This window comes from Osmerus mordax, chromosome 3 (assembly GCF_038355195.1).
Source record: "Osmerus mordax isolate fOsmMor3 chromosome 3, fOsmMor3.pri, whole genome shotgun sequence".
In the NCBI taxonomy this organism is placed as follows: domain Eukaryota; kingdom Metazoa; phylum Chordata; class Actinopteri; order Osmeriformes; family Osmeridae; genus Osmerus; species Osmerus mordax.
The window spans coordinates 14,582,990-14,595,080 of record NC_090052.1 but is presented as its reverse complement, the minus strand read 5'-3'; the positions used below and the strand labels follow the sequence as shown (position 1 = coordinate 14,595,080).

General features: G+C 44.0%; 1 protein-coding gene across 1 annotated transcript; it reads right to left on the bottom strand.

Annotated features, from left to right (window-relative positions):
- Positions 1-984: 984 nt before the first annotated feature.
- Positions 985-11,385, bottom strand: cacng4b (calcium channel, voltage-dependent, gamma subunit 4b). The gene is made up of 4 exons (XM_067233083.1): positions 11,163-11,385; positions 2,927-3,010; positions 2,077-2,217; positions 985-1,523 (listed from the first exon to the last, which is right to left on the bottom strand). Exons 1-4 carry the CDS (start codon positions 11,383-11,385, stop codon positions 985-987), a joined length of 987 nt encoding a protein of 328 aa, XP_067089184.1.
- Between the last annotated feature and the right edge of the window lie 706 nt (positions 11,386-12,091).

The window sequence follows — 12,091 nt, the reverse complement described above, 5'->3', positions numbered from 1 at the left end:
TCTTTGCTTACTCCAAGAAAGTGTGTAGCAATCTACCCAGACGCACCCATGTTACCCCGCTCCTCATCTCTCTCCACTGGCTACCTATCATGGCCCGTATCAGATTCAAGACCCTGGTACTGACCTTCCGAGCAGTGAACGGGACTGCACCCGTCTACATCAAGTCTCTCCTGCAGCCTTACACCCCCACCCGTCACCTACGGTCTTCTTCAGACAACCGCCTGGTGGTCCCACCGCTCAAGACCGCCCGGTCCCAACACAAGCTCTTCTCCTGTCTGGCCCCCCAGTGGTGGAATAAACTCCCCACCTCCATCAGAGACACTGACTGTCTCTCCACCTTCAAGAAAAGGCTCAAGACGCACTTGTTCCGGGAGTACAACGGTACTTAGGAATGGTTCGCTTGACCCGATGTTAGTTTCCTCAAGGATCACAATGACTCTTGCTTAGAATTGCTTAGAGACTTGTTGCTCTTGTGGTTAGTGGTAATTGATTTAAAATTGTTGTACTCGCTGTGATATATTGTTTTTATTATTGTTGCTTGTTTTTTCCACAGGTACACTTGCACTTATAGCGGTTCATGTTGTTTAATTGTAACTTGTTTAACTACATGCTCTTATGGTTCTTCCCTTTGGCACTTACTTTGGTTGTTCATAATGTGTGCTTCATGTTTTGGCTACTCGCAATGTTTTTGGGGCTATCTTGTTGTTATGATCAGTGACCTATGCACTTTGTAAAGCTCTCTCTCGGAAGTCGCTTTGGATAAAAGCGTCTGCTAAATGAATAAATGTAAATGTAAATGTGTAGCGCCAAGTGGTTTCTCACTCTTTAGGGTGCATACTCATCTCCTCTCTATGTACTAACACTGAGCTTCTAACTCTCCCACAGGAGGATGTACCACATGGTTCAACAGTTCCCAAGGCCCACAGGCCCCTACCTTCCCAGCTATCCTGCGCAGGGGTCTTGGTCACCAACCTAGACCCCCACTCAAACAGGCGTGGTCCGCCGGTTGACCCCATCCTTCAGGTCAATGGGGAAGCAGTTGTGGACTTGCAGGAAGTCAGAATCCTCGTGTACCGGGCTGTAGGCATTCTCCTCCATGCCGCCCTTTTGCGGATCCCGCGTCAGAGTGTACATAGACAGCTCCCCTAGTGGGCCTCCAGGCAGGGGCGGAGGCGCCTTCAGACCAATCACAGGCGAGTTCTCCCGCGAGGCATCGGAGGAGCGCGAGCTAGAGCGCGAGGTTCGCCGGCGGTAGCGGAAGCTCGGTATCCGGGAGTACGGCGAGGAGGAGGAGAGGGAGCGTATGAAGTCGCGGCGGGCTCTCCAGCGGAACTCCTTGTTCTTCTCGATGTAGATGTTGACGGCGAGCACGGCCACGGTCTCGGCCATGATGAAGGAGAGAGCGCCAAAGTAGAAGGACCAGCCGTAGGTGTAGGTGTTCTTCTTGTCCTCGTCGCGCTTGTCGCTGGGGTCGCCGGCGTTGCTGGAGATGTAGACAATGATGCCGATGATGTTGCTCAGGCCTTTTTTGTGGTGGGGGGGGGGGGGGAGGTGACAGAGAGCACATTGGTGAGAGACTCACACGGAAAGTGTTTATCAGGGTGAGGGGAGGACACAGCAAGACTTCATCTGACAGTGATTGCAGAATGCTACCCTCTGCAGTAAGAAACACACACTGTCAATGAGGTGTATTAAAATGTCATAGCAATGTTCTACACTCTCATCGGGATACTAATTTGTGTGTGCTGAAAAGAAGCAGTGACCCTCTCAGTTGGCTGATGTGGTTTCTCTTTCAGCCCTGCTCTGGTAACTCCAATGACGTCTTTCCATTAAAGTTCTTTCTCCTCATATCCTGTCATCTGTAACCATGGTAATCAGATGACCCTGTCAGACGACCAAATCACTAAGGTGTCCAGTGAAGCCTGTCTCTTTAAAAAAAAATACATACACTATGAGAGAGAGAAAAGAATGTGTGTGAGAGAGAGTTGTGCCACCATCACACACACAGTTCATATGGGTGTGTAATGGTACGTGTGTGTGTGTTCCTCAGGGCACCATAGAGGCTTTGTGTCTCACCTGCAGCTACAAACAGGATGCCTGCGCTTAGTAGGATGTTGTTCCTCTTGCTGTAGATGCGCCCCACCCCGACACAAAGCCCCCCAAACATCAGAAGGACTGTGCTGAGGATGGGGAACATGCTGGAGGCACGCACAATACCTGTCCAGACAAAGAGAGGGACTGTCAGGTACACACACAGAAGTGCTGTCAGGTACACGCAGAAGTACTGTCAGGTACACACACAGAAGTACTGTCAAGTACACACACAGAAGTGCTGTCAGGTATACACACAGAAGTGCTGTCAGGTACACACAGAAGTGCTGTCAGGTACAGACACAGAAGTGCTGTCAGGTACACACACAGAAGTGCTGTCAGGTATACCCACAGAAGTACTGTCAGGTACACACAGAAGTGCTGTCAGGTACACACACAGAAGTACTGTCAGGTACACACACAGAAGTGCTGTCAGGTACACACAGAAGTGCTGTCAGGTACAGACACAGAAGTGCTGTCAGGTACACACACAGAAGTGCTGTCAGGTACACACAGAAGTGCTGTTAGGTACACACACAGAAGTACTGTCAGGTACACACACAGAAGTGCTGTCAGGTACACACACAGAAGTGCTGTCAGGTACACACAGAAGTGCTGTCAGGTACAGACACAGAAGTGCTGTCAGGTACAGACACAGAAGTGCTGTCAGGTACACACAGAAGTGCTGTCAGGTACACACACAGAAGTGCTGTCAGGTACACACAGAAGTGCTGTCAGGTACACACACAGAAGTACTGTCAGGTACACACAGGAAGTGAGAAAGAAAGGAGAGGAGAGGAAAGAAGAGATGAGAAAATAAGAAGACAGAACTTACGCAGGAGATATTCCGAGCTGTCTGTGTCATAGTCGTTATCATCTGGGAAATGGTTGATACGGTAACAGCTCCCTTGATTGATACCTACAGGTCAAGAGAGGAAACATCATGTTCTCTTCTTTTTTAGGCTGTCATCCATGTTTCCATGACAAACTCTGCATTTCTACCTATCCCCTCCCACCTTCTGAACCTGATACAGTTGGCAGACATGGCTTGTCCTTTCCTGGTTCAGCCAACCGATCTTGAACAAAATTTAATTTGCTTAGCTTTAAGTCGGGAGAGGATTATAAGACCGCGATTAGATGTGCTTTAATTCCCTGATGAATACCAAAATTAACATTACCGTTTTTCGTCACACTCCATAATTGATTTCAGCAACATTCTAAGCCCTTACATCGCTAATGTTACACACCGTGGACGTGCACTCAGAAACGACCAAATGCTTTTTGGCACTGAAATAAAGACAAATCATTGACATTTTATTTGGTCTTATTCATTGCCTACAAATAGAAATCCAACACTAAGTATTTATATATTATTCCTACAATTAACATTACACCACGTTTACTAGAACCAACTCATTGCTCCCTCATTGACTTCAGGAAAACTAGGAAAAATCATTGACATTTCAAGAACCTAATTTAGAGGCAGACACAGGATCTTGCCCTAAAAGAGATAGCAGTCAATCCCCAAAGGTGTCTGGGAAACAGTTCACAGTTTACACAGCTTAGTAAACATGAGACGTAGGCACAAACCCTGTTGCAATGCATGGACACAAATCACAGGTATGTGCACGGTACAAAATACAATCATTAGGAATGCATTACCCACAGGGATCTGGCATTGAGTAGTGCATGTCCAGACTCATCTGAGGTGAGTGGCTTATTTAGAGTGCTCTAGGGAAACAAGAACCTCATTTTGTGGAACAACAATAGAAAGTCTGGGGGCTTTCAGTGCCCGTGTGTGTGTGTGTGTGTGTGTGTGTGTGTGTGTGTGTGTGCCATAATGATAGAGGTATAAACACTAAGATGGAGGGGATGGGGACAGGGGTTAATGCAGTGTCTGTGACCCTGGAAGCTTTCAGACAAAGCCTTTCTGTGTCACATTAACCATTTGTACCAGGGCATCCGAACATATTGATCGATTTCTATGGCAAACTGAGTAGTGAGTGTTTATATTTATATATAGATTAGTGTAAAATTGTAAACTAAAGAGAATGATTCATGAGAGGGGTGTGTTTTTTTAATCAGTATGTTCTCTAGATTTGGGCGAATGATTTGGCTTAGTCATAATTTGAAAGTACTTTCAAATAATTTCAGTGAGGTGGTCTATCTAATATCATCCTATGCCTATTCATGTCCTCAAACCTTTATTCTCGTAGTCTCAGAAGACCACCCTTCAACTACATTACCCAGTAAGCCCTGTTCTGTACACCCAGGGTGAGCCACACAGATCAATCAGAATCAGAATGTTTTTATTGCCATGTAAGTTTACACAAACATGGAATTTACTGTGGCAGGAAGGTGCATACAATAAACATAAAAAAAGTCTAATACTAAAGAGCTAAACAATATGTAAGATATAAAATAAAACCCCAATTCCCCAAAAGTTGGGACGTTGTTTAAAATAAAATACAAAACAGAATACAATGATTTACAAATCTCATAAACCGATTACGTTATTCACAATAGAACATAAAAAACATGTCAAGTGTTTAAACTTATGAGACCAGTCGCTGGAGTGGGAGAGGAGTGTTTTCCCTTTTTTGTCTGATACAGGATTCTTGCTGCTCAACGATCCTGGGTCTTCTTTGTCATATTTTTTGTTTCATGATCCACCAAATGTTTTAAACTGGTGAAAGGTCTGGACTGCAGACAGGCCAGTTCAGCACCTGGACTCTTCTATTACGAAGCCATGCAGTTGTAACAAAGGCAGGATGTTGTAACATTGTCTTGCTAAAATAAGCAAGGCCTTCCCTGAAAAATATGTTGCCTGGACGCAAGCAAATGTTGCTCTAAAACCTGTTGCTCTAAAACCTTTCAGCATTGATGTTGCCTTTCCAGATGTGCAAGCTGACCATTCTGTAGGCACTAATGCACCCCCATACCAGCAGGCTTTTGAACTGAGCGCTGATAACAAGCTGGTTGGTCCCTCTCCTCTTTAGTCCGGAGGACGCAGCGTCCAAGGTTTCCAAAATAATTACATTTCAATTTGTCTGACCACAGAACAGTTTTCCCACTTTGCCTCAGTCCATTTTAAATTAGCTTTAGCCCAGAGAAGATGGCAGTGTTTCTGGATCATGTTCACATGTGGGTTCTTCTTTGCATGATAGAGCTTTAACCTGCATTTGTAGATGGCACAGCACACTTTGTTCACAGACAATGTGTTCTGGAAGTGTTTCTGAGCCCATGCAATGATTTCCATTACAGAATCATGCCTGTTTTTTATGCAGTGCCGCTGAGTGCCTGCAGATCACAGGCATGCAGAATTTATTTTCCTCCTTGTCCCTTACACATAGAGATTTCTCCAGATTCTCAGAATAATTTTATTATTTGATGTACTCTATATGACGATACATTCAACGTATTTTCAGAAAATTGGAAATGGTTCCACAATATGTAGATGCAGGTTTTCACAGATTGGTGAACCTCTGCTCATCTTTACTTCTGAGAGAATCTGCCTCTCTAAGATACTCTTTTTATACCCAAACATGTTACTGACCTGTTAGTTGCAAAATGTTCCTCCAGCTATTTATTTTTTGTAACACATACTTTTTCCATCCTTTTATTACCCCCGTCCCAACTTGGTTGAGAGGTGTTGTGGCTATCAAATTCCAAATGACCATGTTTTGTCCTAAAATATGTATTTGATATGTTTTCAATCATCCATTGTGAATGACATGAATTTATGAGATTTGCAAATCATTGCATTCCGTTGTTATTAACAATTTACACAGCGTCACAACTTTTTTGGAATTGGGGTAGATATGAATAAAAACATTTTTACAAAATATATAAAATAGGGCAGCATAGTGCAATATGACATGTGCAAATAGGTGTTGGATGGACTGCTGTTGGATGACATAAAAGTGGTATGTCAGTGTAAGTCTTTGGCCTTGTTGAAGAGGCCAGCAGCGGATAGGAAGAAACTGTTCTTATGGCGTGAGGTTTTTGTCCTGATGGACTGCAGCCTTCTGCCAGAGGGGAGTAGCTGGAACAGTGTCGAGGGTGGGAGGAGTCGGCCACAATCATCCTGGCTCGCCTCAGGGTCCTTGAGGTGTGTAGGTCCTGGAGGGTATGCAGACTGCAGCCGATCACCTTGGGGTGATCCAAGGGTGTGACCCAGCCTTTACAGAACACACTGTCATGAACTAGGTCTGCATTTAATGAGGAACAGCAAACTAATTAGTGTCAAATATGTCATTGTAACTAGAGCACATGTTTCTGTGTTAAATCATTGTTAAAAAATTAAAAGTACAGGCTAATAAAAGCACAAATGTACAACTTCTTGTCGTGTCGAATAGTGTACTGACTAGTGTAGAAAGAACAGCAGCTTTTGAACAGAACAGAGCAGTACCTCTCACACACATCTGCTCTTCCCCTGAGGTACTGTGGATCCAACAGAAAGACAGTAGATATTCCCAGTGAATTACAACCCCCTGGACTCTCACTTAATGCCAGATCTTGCCGTCTTCATTTATCTGCAACCGTACCACCTCACACCTCCCTCCTTATTGTACTCTTCTCTGCCTCCTCTCCACATCCACCCCCCTAATCTGTCTGCTCCCTAACCCCCCATCTCCCCTCCTATATATATATATGTGTGTGTGTGTGTACTGTGTGTGTGTTTGTCTGTGCGTGTGGATGGCTGAATTGCCTGTGATTGGAAATCTGATTATAGATACAAGCTCTTGGGTCATGTGATTTATCAGTGGCAGTTACGTATTAGCCCTGTCTCTACGGTGTGTGTGTGTGTGTGTGTGTGTGTGTGTGTGTGTGTGTGTGTGTGTGTGTGTGTGTGTGTGTGTGTGTGTGTGTGTGTGTGTGTGTGTGTGTGTGTGTGTGTGTGTGTGTGTGTGTGTGAAAGAGTGTGTGAAAGAGTGTGTGAAAGAGTGTGTGGATGTGGATGTGTGTGGTCAGATGGGCTTGGCTCCTTGTGTCTTTTATAAAAACAACATGAAAATCTCAGAAGCTGTGTGTATGGAGATCACTCCCTTCAGACCTAGCAGGGAGAGAGACAAAGCCTACTGCTTATCACATCCTTTCTCCATGGCAACCTACTGTCTGTTCCAAGATCCTGATTTTCATACTGTTTCCAAGGATGCCTTTGACATCTTCATGTTGTTTTAAAACACCAAAACAGCGCCCTACAGTATGTACAACCCATGGACACATGCACACACAAGCACAGACTCTATCTTGCTCCCTCACTCCCTTTCTACCTATCACACTCTTTCACACATCCTCTAAGCACACACCCACTGGCACACACAAACATTCACACACATGCAGGGTTCCTGAAACAACTGTTACAGCAGTGCTACCGCTGGCAACAGAATGATGCACTTTGACAAAGTTGTGAATCAACTCTTCTCAGCCAATAACACGAGAGCCTCAGAGGAATAGATCAATAACAAACCGACAATTTATGCTGCACTCCACTCGCCTGAGTGTAGGGAATGTCAGACATGACAGCTATAAAGTGGAGTCAGGTGGCTGAGCGGTTAGGGAAGCGGGCTAGTAATCTGAAGGTTGCCAGTTCGATTCCCGGCTGTGCCAAATGACGTTGTGTCCTTGGGCAAGGCACTTCACCCTAGGTACTCTACGGGCTATAGTCTGTAGGCTATAGCCAGTGAATTTAAAATAAAAAGGTGGTCTGAGTTATAACAGAGAAGACAGTGGGTTTACAGTAATAGAGCAATAAACAGACAAACATGTTCCTCTCTGGAGACCGGTCCATCTGGAGAACTTGGTGTGTTAGAACACATTAACAGGTGGTAAATGTGTGAGTTTATTTGTGAATAAAACCTTTTTATATAAAACATATGCCAGGATGAAAGTACAGTTTTGCATTTCTTGTAGTTCTTTACTTGAAATGTCACTCTATGTCACACATCGAGCCAAGCTAAAATAGAATAGAATTGTTTTTCCAGAGCATTTCTTTGGCTCTGAAACAACAGTATTTAATGAAAGCTATTCCTCACCCCTGCAAACAGAAATGTCTGCGAGCCAAGCCTGATCTGTGTCACCTTAGCTTCTGTGACCTCAGTGACAAACACAAACTTGAGAATAAAGAACAGAGAAGAGAAGAAAAGAGAAGAGGATTACAGCAGAAACGAAGAGGATGGAGCAGAGAAAGTCAGGGCCTCCTGCCTAATTAGCGCCCTTGTGGCCTTTTCAGCTGGCGCATTTTAATTACAGACCTGTGGTGCATGCTGTGGGAATGGCAAAGTGACTGCCTCCCTCTGACACACACACACTCACTCACCCACCCACCCCCCTCCACACACACACACACACATACACAAACATCATTACTTTTCAATTCATACCACCCCCTCCCTATTCCTCACACACAGCACCACCATAGTAACACCACCAGGTAGAAATAACTGTCTTTGCCCCAGCCAATCAAGCTTTGCCAGCTTGTTTTTCTGTTACTATATATCTGTTAATAGGCTTGTAGTAGGTAAACAACATCAGCATGATGGTGCATTCTGGTCATTACATCATATAAACAACAACAAACATATCAAGACATTGAATTATCCAGCATCTAGAAATGAAACCTTCAATGTAGGCCTACTGTTCATCCAAAATTCAAAATGCATAATGGAAGACACATTATTATAACATATATAGGCTACAACTGACCTGTGCCTACTAGTTAGTTGCCTACTATGTAAATAAGATTTTAATTCTGTAAATGATCACTGAGGGAGGGAGGGAGGGAGGGAGGGAGGGAGGGAGGGAGGGAGGGAGGGAGGGAGGGAGGGAGGGAGGGAGGGAGGGAGGGAGGGAGGGAGGGAGGGAGGGAGGGAGGGAGGGAGGGAGGGAGGGAGGGAGGGAGGGAGGGAGGGAGGGAGGGAGGGAGGGAGGGAGGGAGAGAGAGAGAGAGAGAGAGAGAGAGATCATTTGTTGAGCTGTCCATAGCTGAATCTGGCTCATGCAGCACAATCCTGTTAGCTTGGACCACACAGGCAGAGAGACTGGGAAATCTCTGCTTTTAGCACAACCAAATATTGTCATATTTCATCCAAAACTGTTACACACAGACAGCATGCATGCTATTGTCCCATATAAAGCCATTCCCAAGAATGCATGTGGCAGAAGGATCTCCTCCTAGTTTTCTTCCAGCAGGTCTCATGGTGAAAAAGAACCTGTGTCCAATTGGGTGTGGTCCAATCAGAAGGTTTGCTGAGATGAAGTATCACGTCATAAGTGAACATTTGTTCTGAATCTCTCAATGTCATTGAGTGGATAATAGTACTTCCGAACGTAGAAAGGTCTTCTTGAACTACATTCCTGGCCTCGTTTATAAACAATTGCTCAGATCAGATTTTAAATCGTCAAATATCGGCGGAAGCAAGATTTAACACACTTTAACCCCCTTCCTTCTAAAAGAGTCTGTGCCCTTGTTAAAAAAGAATGTACTTATTCCACATATGTAGTAAACCCTTACATATGTAGTAAACCCTTATGGGACTAAACCCTTAGGCTACAGCACGGGCGCGGGTTCCAGCCCAGACCATTTCTTGAATGTCTCTCTCTCTCTCTGTCTGTCTCTCACAGACACACGTAGCCTACAAGCAAACACACACACTCATAGTAGCCTCACTGCCTTTCTTGACACAAATATGGCGGAAAGGCAAAATACATTTTGTCATTTTAGCAGACCCTCTTATCCAGAGTGACTTACAGTAAGTACAGGGCCATTTTTTTTCACTGCCGGGAATTGAACCAGCAACCTTCTGATTCGGAGCCCAATTCCCTAACCGCTCAGCCATCTGACCCCCCCCCCCCCACCACCACCACCACCATTATATAGAAAAGAAACACATGTAGCGTAAGTACCCTAAGCATATTAAAAAATAAAAATAAAAAATAAAAAATAATACATTCTCAAGGGGCAGACTCAATAAGTTTGAAACTCAGAGTTTATTCGTACATGCGTCTGCTTTCCCTTTCAGCACCACCAGTGGTGGACAGCGCTTCGATGTGTACGCGAACGAATTCCAGAATGTTGAATTTCCAATTGCTCTAAAAAAGGCATGGCTTCTTACCAACGATATCCACACCCTCATTGTTTACTGATGATTAAAGGTGCGATTACGGGAATGGTTTACAAAACGCAAAACGTTAAACTTTTGAAATACAATATAATAGATTCAGTAACTTTAGAAGTCAATGGTCTGCCCGACAGTCACTGATAAAGACGTCACTATAGTAATTCAATGAACAGACTAGACAAGGCTTCATGTGTAGAGCCCTAACACTTTGCACATTATTTGCATCAAGCATGAATATCTACGTGAATAGCCAGATGTAATAATTTGACACTTTTCCATCGTCTTCGGCATAATATCTGCTTCTTACTTTTTCCTCGGGCAGTGACGATTCGTCTATTTTTAATACCATACCCGTTTCCATAGCAATTTCTGTGATGTTGCCAAGCAACGGCATCAGAAACAATAAAGACATGAATGGAGAATCAGAAAGTGCATCCCCGGACTGTTACTCCCATCACCATGTCCATTGACTGGGCCTGTCTGCTTCTACTGAGTTTGGACTGGATTCGGTGTTTTATGCAAGTGTGAGTATCTAAAAAAATAAAAATAAAAAATAAAAAAATACATATTGTGCTGATTTATTAGAGACTTGTTAGCTAGTCTAATACAAATATTCCCCTGTACAGCCTAGCCTGTCTATCCGTACTGTTAAGCTTTTTGTTGTTGCTGCTGAAACCAGTGTTCTATTAACAAAAAGAAAAAGTGTCCACACACATTTTCGAGTTATTGTTCTATCAGCCTTTATCTTGAAAACCATCCTTATTTATTCTTTCTTTGTGCGCGTATTCCTGGCAAAAAGACGTGCGTAAGAACGCGTTATGGTGCATTTTAGTTTTCTTTGCTTACGTTAGAACCTTTACTTTTGGAGGACAAAATACACTTTGCATAAGTGTAGAAAACAACCACTTCTTGAGACACACCGACAAAATAATCATTATAAACCATTACCTTCAATACAACAGATTCTCCAAAGTCCCGAATGCGTAAGATCACCCCTGGCCTTCTTGGGTTGCGGCTGTGCCTCGTCAGTGGTAGCGTTGGTGGCGTTGCAAATGTACGCCCGTGAGTAAAGCCAGTAGTCTGTCCCGATGGCGATGGTCATGAGACTGAAAGCCGCAAAAGCCCCTACGGTAGCCAACAATGTTTGAACCCCACGGTCACACCAAGCCATAGCGCTTCATAATAGTTCACAATTCCATCCAAACATACACATTGGAGAGTGTCACGGCGCAGGTCCCTTGGTCATGTTGACTGTCTACTCCGCTTTGCACTTCAAGGGTCTGTGATGTGTAGTCTACAGGGGCCACTGCCTCAAATGCTCACTTAAATAACGGTTTTTCAAACCCCGGTGAGAGACAGTAAACTTGCAGTGAACACTCCGACAGTCAGCACACAAATGGGTTGCGCTCAGAAGATCCACATTGTGCATTTATACATTTCCTCAACGTCTCATTTTGAATATCTATTTCCTTTCTTTTTTTTCTCCTTGAGATATTAACTCGGTCGTTCTTCATAAGCAGTTTCTGGACATAACCAAATGCATCGCTCCTGATTCCATGCTAGAACCCATTCCATCGCTCTGTATAAGACCGTCTGCTAAATGACTAAATGTAGAACACACCCACCTCAAAACTAACCAATGAGGAAAACATGAACTCAGTTCCAACAACAGTTTTACATTTAATACATTTAATAGAACAATGGCTTCATTTTCCGAGAGACAAGTTAGCTGAATAAGCCTGATGAGTTTAGTTCTGCGAACTGGCTCTGGAAGGCAACAAATGGATTTCAGCACATGCATATGGAGTTTACGCTTGGATATGGAGATATGAAATGTAATGTAACAGGTATGAAACATCTCTAGGCAACAAATTCTC